Source organism: Camarhynchus parvulus, chromosome 14, assembly GCF_901933205.1.
Source record: "Camarhynchus parvulus chromosome 14, STF_HiC, whole genome shotgun sequence".
Classification (NCBI taxonomy): Eukaryota; Metazoa; Chordata; class Aves; order Passeriformes; family Thraupidae; genus Camarhynchus; species Camarhynchus parvulus.
Genome location: NC_044584.1, coordinates 4,545,072 through 4,564,202, shown reverse-complemented (window position 1 = coordinate 4,564,202; position 19,131 = coordinate 4,545,072). Strand labels below are relative to the sequence as shown.

General features: G+C 53.0%; 1 protein-coding gene across 1 annotated transcript; it reads left to right on the top strand.

Annotated features, from left to right (window-relative positions):
- The first annotated feature begins 254 nt into the window (after positions 1-254).
- LCMT1 (leucine carboxyl methyltransferase 1) lies at positions 255-17,655 on the top strand. Its single transcript, XM_030958036.1, has 11 exons — positions 255-360; positions 1,293-1,384; positions 1,904-2,025; positions 4,008-4,084; positions 4,861-4,922; positions 11,198-11,300; positions 12,490-12,610; positions 13,300-13,401; positions 14,072-14,163; positions 15,337-15,434; positions 16,880-17,655. Exons 1-11 carry the CDS (start codon positions 284-286, stop codon positions 16,900-16,902), a joined length of 969 nt encoding a protein of 322 aa, XP_030813896.1. The 5' UTR covers positions 255-283; the 3' UTR covers positions 16,903-17,655.
- The last annotated feature ends 1,476 nt before the right edge of the window (positions 17,656-19,131 follow it).

Genomic DNA, 19,131 nt, shown 5'->3' with positions numbered 1-19,131 from the left:
GAGCCCCCGGCGGGGCCGCCCGGTGCCGAAGAGCCGCAACCCCGTACCCTCCGCATCCCCGCTGCTCCGCCGAGCGGCTCCGGACTACAACTCCCGGTTCGCCTTGCGCTACAGCCGCCGCTTCCTGGTTGAGGCGCTGCATCCCGCGCGCTCTCATTGGGCTCTGTTCATTTCCATGAGCTCACGGACCAATGGCCGCCGAGTTCCGGCGGGGGCTGCCCAATGAGCGGCGGCGGGGGGCGGGCCGCAGGGGCGGTGGCAGCGGCCGGGCCCCGCGCGCTCCATGGCGGCCGCCACCGGCCCCGACGAGGCGGACGAGGCGGTGCGGGGCACCTGCGAGGACGCGTCCGTCTGCAAACGGTACCGGAGCCGGGCTGGGCTTTGCCGAGCCGGGCCGGTGTTCCCCGCGGCGGGGCTGGGCAGTGGGCGGGCGAGGCTCGGGCGGCTCCCGGGAGAGCAGAGCGGGAGCGGTCCCGTCCCGGTACCGGGCTCTGTGCGTGCGCCCTGGGCTCCGGTCACGCTCGGAGCTGGTCCCGCGGGGGAAGCCCCGGTGAGCCGCGGGATGTCCGGGACCCGCGGTGCGGCCCGAGCTGCCCCTGGTGCTCCGAAGCCCGGCGGGCCCGTGCTGAGGCGGCTGCAGTGCTGCCGTGGCTGGCGGTGTCTGATCGCTGAGCCAGAACCCGCCTGGCGCTTTTCCATCTCCTTCCCGCTCCCGCCGGGATGGGCGCCGGCAGGGGATGGGTGTCACTGCCCTGCTGTGTGAATTGAGCCTCTCTCTTGGTCGGGCTGCCCTTGTGGGCTTTAGAGCAGCAGAGCGTTTGTGGGGTGGAGAGTTTTCCCTGGGGAATCACTTGTAAAAGCCATAAGTTCTGTTAAAGAGAACTGTTTTACTGTAACTGATATAGCAGCTCGGGAATCAGTGCAAACACCTTGTCATATACAGCAGGTAGAAGTGAAGCTTCATTTGTGTGCCTGAGGTGCTCCAGACAGACAATTCATCTTCTGGGCCCCCCAGGAGGGAATATTTGAGATTTGGGTCTTTGCTCACAAAATTCTGTCCAATAGTGGAGAGACCATTAAAAGGATGCTTGTTGAATGTGGTAGCAGCTAAAATTTCTAACTAAACTTTATATAATCTCTTAATTCAAGTAGTTCCACACATGGAACAGATTTTTAAACGGTGTCTGCATGTGCACACCCAGGGCAGAGGGACCTTTCCATCGTGTGTATCTTTCAGGGTAAATTTTGGGGGCCTTATTTCATAATTCTCTCTTTTCCCTGCTGCTGCGCAGGTTTGCTGTGAGTGTTGGCTACTGGAAGGACCCTTACATCCAGCATTTTGTGAGACAAGCCAAAGAAAGGAAGGCACCTGAGATCAACAGAGGCAAGTTGGAACAGGGATGGGAACACCTCACCTGTCCTGACAACACCTCTGCACCCTGGGAGCTGGGGGGAGGGAGTATGTGAGAGAGTGAGAGGAGGTTTCTTCACAGCAGTAATTCCACCCGTGCTGTGTCTGATCTTTGAAATATCAATCTGTGAGTCAAAACTCTCTTCCTTTGCTTTCTGAGTTCTGAGTGCGCTGTCTCTGCATGTCCCAGTGTAGAGATCTCCTCAAAGCAGTCAGAAATGTTGGTTTGACCCAGGACAGTTGGGTCCCTGCAAGTGCAGAATTATTCTGCTCTGCTTGAGGTGAAACTTGGCTAAAACTTCTATTTACCCAAGCAGTTGGGTTTTCATCAGTGCATGGGGTTTTGTTTGTAACTAAAAAAGGAAAACAGAAGCCCTTAGGTAGTTAAAAAGAGGGCATTATTGTCCCTGCAGAGTGCCTGGGGACCTGCATGAGTGCTAGCCATGGGGAGTTGTGTGCCAGGGGTGACTCCCAGCTCTGTGTGTGCTGCAGGCTATTATGCTCGAGTGCACGGGGTCAGTTACCTGATCAAGGCTTTCCTGCAGAAGACACAATGCAACTCTCAGATTGTCAACCTTGGGGCTGGCATGGACACCCTGTTCTGGAGGCTGAAGGTAACGAGGGCTGCAGGGGCTGGGGGAGCCCTGGGGGCTGGCCTGGGCTCTGCAGCCTGGCTCTGTGCCACAGGGCAGCACAGCAGCAGCTCCCACACAGGCCCACAGTAGCTGGGCTGGGAAGGGACCGCTGGGGATCATCCAGTGCAGCCCCTGGCCAGGCAGGGTCACCTGGGGCAGGTGACACAGGAACGTGTCCGGGTGGGTTTGGGATGTCTCGTGAGGGAGGCTCCACACCCTCCCTGGGCTCTGCCATGTCAGGGCTCTGCTCTGTCCTCTGTCATGGAAAGAGGTTCTTCCTCATGTTAAGGTGGAACTTGTTGTGGTTTAAGTTTCTGGGCACTGCTCCTCATCCTGTCACCGAACAGAGTCTGGCAGCATCCTCTGACACCCCTGGGAGGGATTTGTATGGATTGATGGGATCCCCTCTCAGCCTTCCCTTCTCCAGACTAACCAGGCCCAGCTCCTGCAGTCTCTCCACATCACAGAGATGCTCCAGACCCCAAATCATCTCTGTGGCCTCTGCTGGACCCTCTCCAGCAGCTCCTTGTGTTTCGTGGGGATCAGGACTGGACCCTGCAGCTCTCCAGGGACGAGGGCAGGGGCAGGAGCACTCTCTGACCTGCTGCCACACTTTCCCCACGTCCCCTGGGATTCCAGTTATGGGTTTATTTATGTAAATCATGGAATCACAGAGTGGTTTGGATTGGAAGGGATCTGAAAAATCACCCAGTGCCACTGCTGTCCTGGGCAGGGACACCTTCCTCTGTCCCAGGCTGCTCCCAGCCCTGCCCAGCCTGGCCTGGGACAGCCCCAGCTGCTCCGGGCAGCCTGCTCCATATGTAAGAGTGTTTGTGTGTGTGTAATTCATGGAAATTCAGTTACTCAGGTGTTGTTTGATGGTATCATTCTGGGTGAACACACCTCTGAGTGAATTGTCTTCCCATTAGCATTTACATGGGTAAATTTGGGTTCTGGAGGGAAGCCTGAGGAGCATTTTGCTTGGTCACAATTTATTGTATTCCATCAGTGGAAAGGAGACAATTCTAATTTTTTTTTCCCGAGATGTGAAGCTTTTCTCTTACCTGCATTTCTGCAAAAGCTCTGCCCATATACTGTTTTGGTAACAGTGATTTTAAGAGCTGAAGTGGGGCCTGTAATGCCAGTTCTTTGTCCTTGCAGAGAGCAGGTGTGGTGCAATGAATGAGCAGAAGCTGGGAGGCAGTTCCTGGAGTGTTGAGTGCTGGTTTCATCTCAGACAGCCACGGGGTGACAGCCAGCACGGGCAGCAGCATCCATCACAACGGGGCTGCTGCAAGGGACAGGCTTGGCACAGCTTCTCCAGCAGGCTGGGAAACCCTGCCAGCATGGAATGAAGAGCTTTTCTCTCTTTTGTAGTCCAGGCAGGCTGGTGTGCCTGTGCTCTGGCTGTGGGCTGGGGGAGAGCTGCAGTGTGGTCCCTGTGTGGGTGAGCCTGTGCAAAACCTTCCTGTTCTTCCCTGGAAGGCTGTGCTGCCAATGCTGTGCTGCCAGTGCTGGTACATGCTGTGGCAGCGTGCTGTGTGTGCTCTCCCACAGCCCCAGCACAGGCTGCAGGGTGTGTTTCAGTGTCTGTGGCTGGGGTCAGAGTCCTTCTCCTCTCAGGTGACATCCCAGCCCCCCCTGGACACGTTCCTGTCGCCTGCTCCGGGTGACCCTGCCTGGGCAGGGCTTGCACTGGGTGAACTCCAGGGGTCCCCTCCCATGTCATCTATGCTTCTGTGATTACATCAAGTGTTAAATAATTTCTTTAGCTCTTAGAGGGCATTCTAACGTCTCTCAGCTGCTTTTTGTTGGGATTTAAGCTGTGGGACACTGTTACAGCACTGTTACAAATGGCACTGTAAGCCAAACCAGAACTGTTCAGGATTTGAGGTTCTGTCTTGTCCTGTGCATGTGAAACTTGAGTCTCCCTAATTCTAGTGTCTTCCTGCAATTCCCAGGATGAAAATCTTCTCCCTAGGAAATACTTTGAAGTGGATTTCCCAATGATCGTTGCAAGAAAAATACATAATATCAAGTAAGTCTGTGTTCCGCTGTGGAGACTGCCTGTCAGTCAGGGCCATTATTTCATCTCTGCTGAGAAACTCTTCATGTTCTGGGGTGTGAGGGTGGGCAGGGCCTGGCACAGGTGCCCAGAGCAGCTGGGGCTGCCCCTGGATCCCTGGCAGTGCCCAAGGCCAGGCTGGATGTTGGGGCTGGAGCACCTGGGACAGTGGGAGGTGTCCCTGCCATGGCAGGGCTGGCACTGGGTGGGCTTTGAGGTGGTTTCCCAAACCATTCCAGGACTGCATGTGGAATAAAGGCTCATTGTGCAGGCAGGCTCTGCAGCCACTGTCCCAGGCTGCAGAAGGGGTGGGTGAAAGCTCTGGGGAGCCAAGCAGAGCTTGCTGTGTGGCAGGGACAGTGTCCTGGCAATCAGAGGTGGTGGAATCTTCTCTTAGGTTGAGGACAGCACTGAATTCCCAGATGTGCCTGTTCAGTTGGAAGCAGGACAGCCAGGAATGTCCTGTTGGAATGAATCCATCAGGGGTTATTGAGGGCTCGTTACAGACTGCCTGGGTTTCTCTTGAAAGGTTCTCTCAGAATTAAAGAAATTGGGTATAAAAGTCAGCTCCAACTTCACCAGGCTTGCAAAGGTTTTCCTTTCCAGCAGAGGGCAGAGATATTCCCTCAGCTGCTTTTGACACACACACACACACACACACACACATATATATATGTTAAGAAAAAAGCTGTAAGCACACTGTTCAACAGGCTTAACTGCTCTGAGATGCTTCTTCCTTCTTCCCACAGATCAAAACCTCCCCTGTCAAAACCAATTATGGAATCCCATTCAGGGGACTCTCTTCTAATAGGTGAGTCATCTTCAAACTCAGTCAGTGATGTACTGCAGCACTTTTAAAACTTTTCTGATCATTTTGTTCTGCTATGTGGGCAGGCTTTTAATGTTTGAAATGCTGTTTGGACAGAGAATTGGGAGAGAAAAGAGGCTTTTTTCTTCTCTTACAGACTCCTGCCCATTTGTTCTGTGTCATGTTAGAAATGTCTTCTCTTTAAGTGGTTTTATTCTGGCAGAAAGTTGTTGGGTTTTTTCTTTTTCTCTCATATGTAGCTCCTTTTCTGTCACAGGAAAGGAAAAAAGTGCTACAGAGAGGCATGGATACTGGATTAAAATATCTGTTGAGTGTTTATCTGCTTTCTGTCTCATTAAGAGCACAAATCTTTACATTTAGCAGAGTTTTCACAGCAGAAACACAGCCTGCACAGTCCAGGCCCATGAGCCAGTGCTGTTTGTTACATTTTAGCGTTAAAAGGATAACAATTTCAGGTGGTGTGCTGTGGTGTGGCTCTTGGTTTGTACCCTCATTAGGGAGCAGACGGCTGTGGGCTCCCATCCCTGGGCAGGGCTCGGAGCCCCCTGGGACAGTGGCAGGTGTCCCTGCCATGGCAGGGGTGGCACTGGATGATCTCCAAGGTCCCTCCCAGCCCAAGTCATTCTATAATTGTGTGTTTGTGTCGGGACTGCACTTGAAAACCGTTTTACCTGTGGAAAATTCCCCGGGTTCCATTGAGTTGATGTTCTCAGTGCAGGTGCTGAGCTGTAGCAGCTGCCTGGGACAGGTCAGGAGGGGCAGCAATGCCCTGCATGCCCCCTCACCTGCTCTGTGTGAGCAGTGTGAGCCTGGCACAGCCTGCTGGGACCACTGTGCCCTTCCCTGGGCACAGCTCTAGCCCAGGCTCTGGGCACATTCTGCAGGTTTCATTGCTGTTATTGCCCTTCCCTTCCCTGCAGATGTCCTTCCAAGGGCAGAGTTCTCCTTGGCCCCTCAGGCCTCCAGAGCCCCAGGTCAGAACAGGGCTCCTGGGGACCCCTGGCTTGCAGCAGGCCCTGCTGGGGCACACCTGGCCCCAGGGGGATCTGCTGCACCTGCACTGTGCCAAGGCAGCCCTGGGTCCGTGCCAGGGGCTGGGTTTGTGTTCCCAATGAGCTGCAGGTGCATCTGGAGCAGCAGGACCCCTGCAGGGCTGTCAGCCTGCACTGCTGGAACCTGGGGCTGTTACTGGCCTGTTCCACAGTCCCAAGGCTCTGGGTTTGTGTTCCTGAGGAGCTGCAGGTGCATCTGGAGCAGCAGGACCCCTGCAGGGCTGTCAGCCTGCACTGGGGCTGTTACTGGCCTGTTCCACAGTCCCAAGGCTCTGGGTTTGTGTTCCTGAGGAGCTGCAGGTGCATCTGGAGCAGCAGGACCCCTGCAGGGCTGTCAGCCTGCACTGTGCAGTTTGTACAGCAGTTCCCACTGCACTGGGCTGTACTGGTGGGACTGGTTTCTCTGGAGCTGCTTGCTCCCCTGCGTCCTGCTCAGGCCTGGGTGTCCCAGCTTCAGTCTCAGCCTGCTCCTGGCTGGTGGAGGCTCTGCTGCACTGCGATCTGTGGGGTGTAGCAGTGCCCAGGACGTGGGGAGGTGGTGGAAGGGCTGTGGAACTCCAGCTTGAGCTGCCCCCAGCCACAGGAGATCCAGTGAGAGCCCTGGGAACTCTGGTTTAGGGTCAGTTAAGGGAAGTGCCAGCAGAAGGGGTGCTGGAATAAGTGGATAAATCAAACAGGTGAGCAGAGAGCTCTTACAGGTCTAAAGGGACTTGACAAGGAGTTTACTGAGCTGCTGCTTGGTCTGTGCCCTGTCATTTAAAACTCCAGCTGGGAGGTTGTGGCTGTGCCTCACATGGCTCCAGAGGGGATCCAGGGAGCCCCAGGGCAGCAGGACTGATGTCTCTAGTGAACAAGTCATGGGAGCTCTAACAGACAGCCTTAGTGGAACACAGAATTCATAGGATGTGTTGGGAAGGAGCCCCCGTGGCCTTTGCAAAGGTAAGTTGTGCTTCCCAGCTCTGTTGAAGTTCTCTAAATCAACACAGCTGTTGGAAAAGGACACCAGAACAGTGCCTGGATTTCAGGAACGTGTTTTGACTGTGTCCTGTGCCAGAGAAATGGCGCAGTGGTTGTGGGGAGGGAATGGTTCTCATATGGATGAGGAGCTGGGATGGAGGGCGAGCATATGTTGTTCATTTTTGTTATGGAGGAGAGGGAGAGCTGTGCTTGAGGGTATGTTGTTGTTCAACACTAAGAAAAAATTGGGAAAATAGTGATTAGTAAGTGGCAGCTTGTTGGCAAATCCAAACTCTGAAGAGTGGTAAAGAACTGTAGAAGTATCTTGTGAAATTAGTGACTTGATGATGATTTCAATGTGGATTAATAGAAAGTGATGCACATAGGGGGGAAAACAGTTTGTGCCTCACATGTAAATGATTATTGCTGCCTTCCTGCAGGATCTGGGTATTAGAATAAATAGATGGATGAAAGCATGAGCTCAGTAATGGTCCAGAAATACAAAGCAATTCTAAGTACTTCTGAGAAAAAGCTGGAAAACAACTTAGGTGCCAGTGTTAGTAGATGTTTCCTCTCTTTGACCTTTCCCTTGGGAGCTGCTGTTGGCCTCTGGAAGGGTGGGATCATCCTAGGGAGACCTCTGGTCTGAGCTGGTACGGGTGTTAGACCTGCAGTGTTGTGGGATTACCACTGGCACAGGGAGCAGCATTGCCAGGTGGGGAAAGGTTACTCAGGGTTTTGGAATCCTGTCCCTCCCTGTGCCTGCCCCCTGCCTCAGTCACACTGCTGGCTCTGTACACCAGGAATGGTTTGTTTAGGCTGTTTGGAACCTTGGTTTGAGTTGTGCTGCTATGGAGTGGCACCACTCGGGCCCTCTCTCTGCTCACCCTGATGCTGTCATGCCATGGCTGTTCCTTTGTGTGCCTCTCACCCCTCCTGCCCTGTCTGGGCCAGCTTGGGCACTTGGTTCTTCCAGCTTCCCTGCATCCCCAGACTTTCTTGTGGCCAGTGTAGGTGCCAGGGGGCTTGCAGGGCTCACCCTGGCCTTCCAGCACAAGCTGGGAGTGTGGCAGTGCCTGCTGGGCTGCTGGATGAAGCTGCAGCTGGGCAGAGCAGCGTGCAGAGCAGGCTGCAGGGGCTGCTGCTCTGTAAAGCTGCACAGATACCTTAGCATGAGCATCCTAATGAAATCACTGGGAGTCAATAGTATCCTGCATGCTGCCTCTTGGAAAAGCTCCAGGAAATTGTTGCACTAATGTGAGAAGGGAGTAAGAGGAGGGAGCTGAGTTGTTGTGGCAGAGGAAGAGCTTGGTGTGCCTGGGGGCTGCAGGGCTGCCCCACAGCTGGGTCAGGACAGCAGGCAGGGCCTGGGGCCTCCCTCCAGCACAGCAGCTACTGCTCCTAACACAGCTGGGAAGAAAAGATTCAACGTGGTCAGGTCAAAAGGCAGCTATAAGCTGCTACTACTCAGTTACTACAAGCTTGTCTTGTTCTGTGCCTGAGAAATCTGAACCACTTGTGTTCCTGTGTGCCAGAGCCTGGACAATAACCACACAGTGTGTGCCCAGGGCAGAACATTCTCTGTTGATCATCCCTGGAGAGCTGAACCTGTGCCCTGGCTGCTTGTCTTTCCCCCCTTCCCCATCCCCTCCCTTGTAGTTCTCCAGTTAAATCTGAGTTTGGTGTTTCTCAAACCTTCCTTTCAGCCAAGCACAGAGAGAATCTTTGTACATGGCTGAGGGTGAGCATCACACAGATCCCCAGGGCAGCTCTAGAGGAGAGCACCCAGCCAAACAACCTCTCTAAAAAACAGCAGGTTTTGGTGGTGGTGCCTGGTGGGAGTTAGTGCCTGGAGTATGGGATTTGTAGTGGTTTAAGCCACCAAATATCACTGGCTGTGCCAGCAGTAGGGCAGCTGGCCTGAGTCACAGCACTGCAGTAAGAATGAGCAGAGGGGTTTGAACACACGCACAGAATCAATTCAGGTAAAACAAACTCTTGTTCCTCAGAAGAAATCAATGGGGAGCATGTGACCGTGCTGCCAAGCTGGACCTGGCTTTTCCTTTTCCAGCTGCCCTGTGCATGGGCAGGAATTGTCAAATCCATTTGCAGCAAGGCTGCGCAGCCTTGGGCAGCACACTGCTCACTTCATAGTTCACAGAACACCCTGAGTGGGAAGGGACCCGCAGGGACATCCCAGTGCAGCCCTGCCCTGCACAGCCCCAGGAACCCCCGCTCTGCAGGGAGGTAGGAGTTGGTGCCAGACCGTGTCCCAGCAGTTTTTGGGGTGTTTGTGGATGGATTGTGGCCTCCAGGCTGGGGACAGTGGCAGTTCCAGCTGCACTCACTGTGTGTTTGCTCCTAAGGGGAGGTGATGGAGCAGTTGAAGTTTGCCTAGTTAAGTGTGATCAGAGTGAAAAGGGGGAAATTTAGGTGAGATGCTGAGGAGAAATCCTTCCATGGCAGGGGGGGCAGGACCTGGCACAGGGTGCCCAGAGCAGCTGGGGCTGCCCCTGGATCCCTGGCAGTGCCCAAGGCCAGGCTGGAGCACCCTGGGACAGTGGAAGGTGTCCCTGCCCATGGCAGGGGTGGCACTGGATGGTCTCTATGGTCCCTTCCAACCCAAACCAATTCAGGTTTTATGATAAAAATGCTCAAATCAGTGAGCTGTGAGCAAGGCACATTTACTTCCACCTTGAAGTGTTTGTGCTCCTTCTCTTCTGGTTCACTTAAAAAGTTTTGTGGTTTATTTCTGGCTTTTATTTCTGTTCTTTATTGAGGTATTTGTGTGACCCAGCCTCCGAAGCCGGACAGGGAGCTGGCATTCATTCCCTACTAATTGTGGTGGCTGACGCTCGCTGTGCCGTATCCATGGACAGAAACCAGTCCCTATTTAAACACTTCCCTGTGTGTGGTGGGGTTTTTGGGTGGCTTTTTTTGATGCCATTATCATGGCCTTGATGTAATCACTTAAATAGAAGGGTGTGGGAAGTAGTAAAGCTATTACAGAACATGCACATGGAAAAAGCCTTGACTCAAAATGTTGAATCATTCAACATGCCGCACAAGTTTTTTTTTTCTCTTTTCTTCCCTTGTAACTCTCTTTCTGAACTGTTTCTGATTCCTGGATCTGCTCCCAAGTGTTGCTGGAATGGCAGCTATTTTCCTTGCTAGTGCCACTTCAGGGGTGGGTCACTTGAAAAGCAGAGGTGCATCCTCTGGGATGTTTGGTCACTGCGTGTTGGAATAACTGGGGAAACCCACACTTGTTCCCAGTTGTTTTGTTCCTGAAATGGAAACCCCTTTCATCCTGCCCCTTCAGCCACTTCTCTGCTCACTCCAGCTGTGCCAGGGGAGCTCAGGCTGGACATCAGGAGGAATTTCTCCATGGAAAGGGTGGCCAGGCACTGGAAGGGGCTGCCCAGGGAGGCCTGGAGTCCCCTCCAGAGCCATCCCAGTATTGTGCAGGACTTTGGCTCTGGCTGGGTTTGCTGGAGCACTTGGGAAGTGCCTCCTGTGGGCACTGGGCTCCTCTGGGTGCACTCCTTGCTGCTGGGTGTCAGAGTCACTGATGGCAGGAGGCTCCTTGGACTCTGGATTTGTCCCTCCTTTGTGCTGGGGAGCACCACAGGATCCTGTTGTATCCCAGGAGAATATCAGCAAAATCAGAATACCTTCTGTCATTTGACTCTTTCCCTAAATGCCACCACTAAATCATACCAAAAGGCTAAATGATATCTCTTTTTTGGCCCCAGGTCTCTGGCTGCTCCCCATATTTATTACATAACTACATATGCAGTTAATTTATATTGCTATATCTGTTGTTAATATTTGATATATTGCCACTTAGCTTGGCTTTTCAGAAATTGATGTACTTTTATGTAGTTCCTGTGTACATACATCGGGCCATCTAAGAAGACTCCCCAAACAAAACAAAACCCTGCCTTTAATCTTGCCATTTTCCTTCTCTCTGCATTCCTGGAAACCATGGTAACAGCTGGGCTAACCTCTCTGCTTCAGCGTGGCTGCAGAGGCAGAGGAGGCTCGGTGCAGGGTCTGCTGGTGATGGAGCCCTGCAAAACACAACCAGGAGGGGAATTCATGGCTTGAAAAGAAGAGCTTGCTGCTCACAGTTTGGTGTAACAGAGCAAACTTGGGCTCCCAGTTCCTGTGCTCCTGGGCACTGTTTTTGATTGGTAACTCCACATCCCTCACTTGTAACGTTGGTCTCTCCACATTTCCTTGCAGATTCCCACAGCCTGGACTCCAGTCGATATTCCATAGTAGGGGCAGACCTCCGTTCCTCCTCAGATCTGGAGGAGAAGCTAAGGAAACACAGCTTGGATATACAGTAAGATCACTGGGGTTTCATTGGCTTTTTGTGGGTTTTTAAGTGCAGGCTTGTGGAAGTCCAGGGCCAGGCTGGATTGGCTTGGAGCTGGGACAGTGGCAGGCGTCCCTGCCATGGCAGGGGTGGCACTGGGTGATCTCTGTGATCCCCCCCAACCCAAACCATTCCAGCATTCTGTGATTTCTGAGTTTTAGCTCTGTAGTTCTTTTCTGTGGCCTCCTCTCAAACCCCTGTTGTTTCCTAAACGTTTTGGTGGGGCTGCAGTGGCGTCCTTGGGATCTGAGTCCCAGAGCTCCTCTGGGGTTCTCTTGTTCAACATGAGGCTTTGGGGGTGCAGGAGTTGAGTTTTTGTGTGGATGATGGACAGACCTTTCAAATGGAAGCAATATAAATAGCAGAGATCTGGCTGGGTGGGAGAGAGCATATGGGGAAGCAGAATGCATCAAATTGCCATTTAATTCTTTACACTTCCATCCTCTGAAATGTTGCCTTGCTTGCCTACATTGCTGCTCCTTGTGGAATTTCTCCTGCTTCTAGTGACTTTTTTTCCCCTTTCATTCCAGCAATTAAAAGCAAACTCAATAATTGTGAAGAAAATCACTTGTGTAGATGTCTATTTTTGTTCTTTTGTGGATGGAGGGGGAAGAGGCAACGTGCAAACTATGGATTACATTTTGTTAGATAATAATATGTGAAGATTGTTTTACAGATACTGAACAAATTTGTCTAATTAAAATTCTTCCTAGAACTTCTTTCAAAGAGAAAACTTCTTTTTTTTCTATTTGTAATTAATGCTTGATTTCACTGATCTCTACAAGACTGTGAGCTGTGTGTACAGGGCACAGTTGTGCTGCAAAGGGAATTTTAACAAGCCCCAGTTCCTGCTGTCAGAGAGGACGTACAGAATGCACAATGTTCTGTGCTCAGGGCTGACTTTTGGGGAGATAGATCCCTAAAATCTCTGGTTCACAGGAGTCTCTGTGGTTCATTGATTCACAGCTGCCAGAGAGCCCAGTTTGAGTCAATGTGATGAAGAGATTTCATTCAGTTTTCAGTGTCTAGTTCATAAAAGATGGAGCTCTTTCAGGAAATTGTGCAGACATGGAGTGACTTGCTTGCTCACAATCCTTAGCAGATTTTTCTTGTTCCTGTGCTGGAAATCATGTTCTGCTGTGGTTTTGTTTTACAGTTTGCCAACGCTGCTGGTGGCTGAGTGTGTGCTGGTTTACATGACCCCCCAGCAGTCTGCAAGCCTGCTCAAGTGGGCAGCAAGCACCTTCCCCGTGGCCATGGTTATCAATTATGAGCAGGTAAAACCAAAGGGGCATTTTTAGACCTGCATTGTTGTCACTAAAATTGCTCTCGTGGGTGGGAGTTGTTGAGGAGTGAGAGTGGGCCACGTCCTTTTGTAGAAACAGCAGTTTCTGCTGAATTTCTGGAGTAATGTGTTTTAACTTGTAGCTTGGTTAGCTCATTGTAGAGAAAATACAGCTATTCTGAAAGACAGTTTCTGAAGTATGTTGAAGCAAAATAATTGAGACTTAATCCATACGTGGAAAAAACCATAGAATATTGATTTAGCTAAAGCAGAGCAAAAAGAACCGATGCTGAGTGCTGGCTCTGGCTGTATAACATTACATAATTACCTCTGTGTTCTTTGGCAAAGTGGAGCAAAAATCACATCAGCATGAACTCTGGTTCTCCTGTGGAAGTAAAACACTGCCTCAGGGGGACTAGGTGGCTCCAGGAATTAGTGACAGCATCTTCCAAGCTGTCAGTGGCTGCTGGAGAGCTGAACCAGAGTGCTGGGAGCTGAGGCTGAGGCAGCTGTGCTGCCAGCCCCGGTGTCCCTGGGGCAGGGGCACTGTCCCCCTGGCACTGGGCTGCTCCTGGGCACTGAGGGCTGCTGGGAGCTGGCATTTTGTGCCCTGGGCAGTGCCAGGGTTTGGCAGGCTGTGCCGGGTGGGCAGGGAGCACTGCTGTGTCCGTGTGTCCCCAGGTGAACATGAGGGACCGCTTCGGGCAGATCATGATCGAGAACCTGCAGCGCCGGCACTGCAACCTGGCTGGGGTGGAGCTCTGCAGCTCCCTGGACTCGCAGGTGAGGGGCACAGGGCTGGCCCTGGGCTTTGCTAACCTGGCTGTGCGTTCTGAGTGTGCCCTGGGGCTCAGCAGGGACCAGGGCCGGGGGGACGGGCACTGAGCCCTTTGCTGGCCCTATTACCGTGGAATCTGGAATGGTTTGGGTTGGAAGGGACTGTGGAGCTCATCCAGTGCCACCCCTGCCATGGCAGAGACACCTCTCACTGTCCCAGGGGGCTCCAAGCCCTGTCCAGCCTGGCCTTGGGCACTGCCGCAGCTGCTCTGGGCACCCCGTGCCAGGGCCTGCCCACCCCCAGGGAACAATTCCCAATTCCCAATACCCCATCCAGCCCTGCCCTCCGGCAGTGGGAGCCATTCTGTGTTCTGTCCCTCCATCCCTTGCAAACAGTCTCTCTCCGTGTTTCTTGTTGGCTCCTTCAGGTCCTGGCAGGCCACTGTTAGGTCATCCCGGAGCTTCTCTTTGCTGGCTGAGTGTCAGTGGTTGCACAGAACTGCTGGGCAGAGCCAGCCTGCCTGGCCCTGCAGAGATCACAGCACACACTTAGGGAGGAGTCTGGGAGCTCTTCAGAGGCCAGCTCCATCAGTGCCCAGAGAGATCCCCAGGGAGGAGCTGTGACTGTGCTATCCCTGGGAGAGCTGGGAGAGCTGTGCTGCCCTTTGTTTTCCAGAGGGAGCGGCTGCTGGGGAGTGGCTGGGACAACGCCCATGCCGTGGATATGATGAAGGTGTACAGCTTCCTGCCACAGGCTGATGTCAAAAGGTACCACTGGGGGACCCCAAAGTCATCCTCAGGTGCCGTTTCCAAGGTCCTTCCCATGCATGTGGGATCCCCTGGTGGAACAGAGGCTGCCCCAGGTGCTGCCCCGGGGGACACAACCCCACAGCCCTCCTGAGCCTGAGGCTCTGCAGAGCCCCCAGGATCGTGCCTGGACCGATGATCCAGAGGGTGAACGCTGCCAGGAGCAGCCTGGGAGTAGTGATGGCTTATTTGGGTGTGACAGAAGGCATCTCCTGACAGAGATTTGCACATGGGAGATGCCACAGAAATGCTGTGTTGAGTTTTTGCAGTCCCCAGGATGTTCCTTGTGAAGATTTTGGCTGGGGTTAGATCACAACACGTTGAAATCGTGAGGGGGAGACTGCTGGGCCTGTAGAACTCAGAGCAGGGACTAAAGGCTGTTTAACAGTCACTCCTCTGCCTGGATTTTGTTAAAATTCCTGCATTAAATGCTAAACAGTGGGAAATTTTAAGGAGTAACTTCTTAGGGACATAATGTGAAATGTGAATTGCTGTGAGTCATTAATAGTTGGAATTAGCTGAGCAAGTTACCTTGGTCAGAATATTCACCTATGGGGGTTTCTCAGAGCCTGGAACTGAACAGGTGAGAGTGGAAATCAGAGGTGGTTTAAATAGGAACAGGGCTGTGTGGTGGGACCATATGGCACTGGTGGAGACACAGAGCTCGTGCTTTCTCTGCAGCATTTTTGGCTACCCTGGATCTGTTCAGCTCCTTGCACTTGTTCCACATGCCAGGAAATAGGGTTATGTAAACTGTGTCCTCCAGACTCAGTGAGGCAAGTGCTTTTTCTTCAGAAAAGTCTTTCCCAGAGTGCTCCTCTGCAGCAGCTCACACCTCAGAGTGCCTTGAGGAACTTTTGCCCCTTAGAGCCTCAGCAGCAGCCCTGGTATTGGTCAGGAGTTACCCAGATGGGTCCTGGAACAGGGAATTCCAGGGATGAGCAGTTGGAAGCGCCCTGTGGGTCACTTGTTCCACACATTGGCAGGGGTGGCACCATGGACAATACCTGTAATTATTCCCTGGAGAGGTAACTGCCTTCCTGGCCATAGTTCTCACTCCCATGGAGTGCACAATTCAGTAAAAATCCTGCTGAGAATCCAGCTCAAATCCCGACCTTTGTTTTATTCCTGCAGAATAGAAGCCCTTGAATTCCTGGATGAAAAGGAGCTGTTTGAGCAGCTCATGCAGCACTACTGCATCTGCTGGGCTTCCAAGGACAGCAGCGACCTGGGTAATGTTCTGCAGCCCCTGGGGGTGCTCCTGCCATGGGCATGTCCTGAGGGAGGGCTGGGCTGGGATGTTACACCAGGTGCACCTCAAATCCCCCCTGTTCCAGGGCTCTGCTGCTCCTCCCTGGGCTGGGAGCACCTCCCAGCTGGGCACTGCTCCCCCACAGCCTTTGGAGGGTTTCTGGGCATCCAGGGGGAAGGCCTGTCCAGCACAGGGGAGCTGGAGCTTTTCCCCCAGAAGATGCCGTGTGGGTTCCTTTAAATAACTGCCTGCTTTATCCCATCAGTGCTAATTGAAAGGTTTACAAATCCCATGCATGGGAAGTGCCATATGGGCACACGGTATATGAAGGCACAGTGTCCTGACAACACAAAAATAAATTTGTATTACTTATCCCAGGCTTCTCTGCACTGTCCCCATTTGCAGCCATCTGACACTGAAGTTTTCCACACTGCTTTCTCCCTGGGGAAGAATATTCCCTCTGAAATCAGCTCTCCTACCTGTTCCTTTTGTTCTTAAAATTCTGTCTCTCCTGGACTGGGATTTCTGTGAAAGAGAGAGACTTGATTTAGGCTTTCTGTAGCATTTGGGTGCTGCTGCTCACGAAATGATAAAATGAGGGGAATTGTTGCTTGGCTGAAGCAGGGATGGCCACAGCCTCTATTTGTCCAGATTACAAAGACAGCTCTGGTGCAGTCGCAGTTTGTCTCTTTCTGGCTGCAATTTCAGGGACCTCAGGCTTTCCAGGGAAGCTCTGCCTGCCCCTGGTATCATTTCCTCCCCTTCATCCTCCCTGCCCTTTCCCTGCTCCTGACCGAGTACCCACGAGCAGATTTTATTTCTTGAGATAGATTTACTCTTCCTCAGCAAATGGGAATAGATTTGGTCTCTGCAGCCTGGCTGGGCAGCATAGCCTCTGACAGAGCTGCTAAAAGGAGATGTTCAAATAAAAACTGGTGAAAGGAGCTCTTCAACACCCTGCTGCTGCTGCTGTGACAGAGCTGCTGCTTGTGCTGGTGCTCCTGCATCCTCCAGAGCTGTGAGCTCCAAACCCTCTGTTCTGCATTGGATTTCTTCAGGCTGAAAGTGGTGACTCCAGCACACATCCATCCTGTTTTAGAGGAGCCAAGGCCCAAAAGTTCAGCTGCTCATAGCCCAGTTCTGGGGTCTCAGCATTGTTCTGTGCTGGGATTAGTGAAAGGACAGTTTGGGTGCTGAGGTTGAGCTGTCTCAGCAGTTACAAAGGACAGAGATCTCAGAGGTGATCCAATGGACCTGGCATGGGTGTGCCTTAATCTCCAACAGGGCTTTTTTATCCAGTGTGAAATTAAAAAAATGAAATAACTCTGAAAGCATCCTTCCTGCTGTGTGTAAGGGACCTAGGTGCAGAGAGGGTGAGAATGAAGCCTCCTTTCTTGCCCCAAACCCCTCCTTGTCTTCACACAGGTCTGGCAAACATCGACTTCTGAGGGCAGCAGGGAGGGAGCCCTGGGAGCTCGGGGCTCAGGCCAGCACATGGAGAGGATGGATTTGCACGTGCCAGCCTGTGCTGTGGCTGGGACACTCGTGGTGCTGCTGCTGGGGACGGGCTGGAGCCTCTGGGTGGATTCAAGGAACATTTTCTGTGGGCAGGACTTGCTCCCGTTCCCAGCCGTTCTGCGGTGGACTTGCACAAGGTGTCAGTAACTCCTGTTCAAAGTTTGCCTTCCTTAGTTTCAAACTGAAAGTCAAGTGTTCTTGGGTTCTTTGATTTGCCTCTCGTGTGTTTTTGTGGCTGTGTAACACGTGCTTGTGACGGGAAGCTGGGGGTGGCTGAGCAGGAGGGAATTCTGTGCATTTCTGTTCTGTTCAGGTCTCCTTTGGATGAAGTGTTGGCTTCTCCAGGCTCCACTGCCCTGCAGGGCTGTCACTGCTGGCAGGGGAAGGGTGGAGGAGAAGGAGGGCCCTGGCTGTGTTCAGTGATGTACAAGAAACTGGAAAAGAGACTTGATTTAACTGGGAAGGGCTTAGCTTGTGGTTTCAGCACTGGCATGCTGAAGAAAGAAATGAATCTCAATTTGCACTGCTTCTGGTAGTATCTTTACACCAGTTCCTCCTTCTCTCTCCCCCCTTAAAAGAAGCAAAACAAACTCCCAACAGCAATGAAAACCCTTGTCCTGTTGTTTGAAATTGAATCTTGCAACCTTCCTATGAGAAAAATAATAAATGTTTAGTATTTATAATTTGTCTCCTGTCTTCCTTGCTAGAAATGACTGGTTTCTCTCTGCTTTAGTCACATTTTCCCTCTCACCCAGTGCCTCACCAGGAGTATTTTTTAAAGCAGTTGCTGGCAGACCCAGAGCAGCTGGGGCTGCCCTGGATCCCTGGCAGTGCCCCAGGCCAGGCTGGACAGGGCTGGGAGCACCTGGGACAGTGGGAGGGGTCCCTGCCATGGCAGGGGCTGGCGCTGGGTGGGATTTAGGGTCCCTTCCAACCCAAACCATTCCAGGATTCTGTGAAATGACCTTTCCTTCAGGAATTCAAAATGAACCCAAAGCCCAGCACAGCCCCACAACCCCTCTGCACTGCAGGGACCTTCCTGAGCAGTCTCTGATGCCCAGAGGCACCAACCCTGTCCTGCCCTTTCTTGGGAATTCAGTGAGGAATTCAGAGGTGCATCACAGCCCATCTCTGCTATCAATTAACTTTGGCCAGACCCCCTCTGGGGCTGTGTTCCCTGAGCCTCCTGCAGCGTCTCTGTGAGTGGGAGCCAAGCTGGGGTGTACCTGCCCTGGAACATCCAAATTGTTCCTCTGGAGCTGGTTCCCCTGGGAACACCCCCTGAGCTGGTGCTTTTCATCTCCGAGGGTTGGAGCACAGCTCACTGCAGGGATGTCCTGGGCTCCATCAGTCTTTTGTGTCTCTTTTGTCATGATTTCATCCCTTTGTGTTCGGCAATAATGTCTCTGCTAGCGTGAGGCAGATCTGGTGCTCCTCAGTTCTATTTTGGGTGCCTGTGTAGTTTGCAGCCCTGCAGCATCCCTGCTGCCCTGGGATGGGAGGCACCAGGGTGCCCTGCCCTGCTGCAGCCGGCTGTCCCCTCCCAGCTCCTCGGCATCCAGCTGGGAGAAGGGGAATCGCTCCTGCCAAAGCTCACAGAGCCTCTGCTGGTGCTGCCAGCAGTGCTGGGGAGGGAAATGGGGTCACCTTGTGCCCCAGGGCTCAGCAGCACTGGAGGAACACCCTGGCTCCCTGGCAGCTGGGGGAGGACAGGGTGGGCAGCCCTGCTCAGAGCTGTGCTGACTGAAGCAGGTCCATAAACCCTTCAGCTCTCTCTGGGGACGGTTTGGGTGTGCAGGGTGCTGCTCTGCTGGGAAGCTGCTGGCTCGGGAGGCTTTTCCAGGCAGGAGAGGTTCCAGCTCTGCCTTCTGCTGCTGCTGACCCCTGTGTGTGCCCTGGATCTCTGCCTCCTGCTCCAGCCTGCCCCTTCCTGGGGGATTGCTACTGATGGGGCAACAAAATGCATCTCTGGGAGTCACAGAATGCTTCAGACTGGAAGGAGCCTTTAAAGCCCATCCAGTGCCACCCCTGCCATGGCAGAGACACCTGCCACTGTCCCAGGCTGCCCCAAGCCCTGTCCAGCCTGGCCTGGGGCACTGCCAGGGATGCAGGGGCAGCCACAGCTGCTCTGGGCACCTGTGTCCTTTCCCCCAAGGAGG

Excerpts from the sequence above, each read along its gene's own strand:
- LCMT1 (XM_030958036.1), top strand. The coding sequence starts at position 284 with ATGGCGGCCGCCACCGGCCCCGACGAGGCGGACGAGGCGGTGCGGGGC. Across the intron at positions 2,026-4,007 it reads CCCTGTTCTGGAGGCTGAAG|GATGAAAATCTTCTCCCTAG; the intron begins GTAACGAGGGCT and ends TGCAATTCCCAG. Across the intron at positions 11,301-12,489 it reads AAACACAGCTTGGATATACA|TTTGCCAACGCTGCTGGTGG; the intron begins GTAAGATCACTG and ends TTTGTTTTACAG.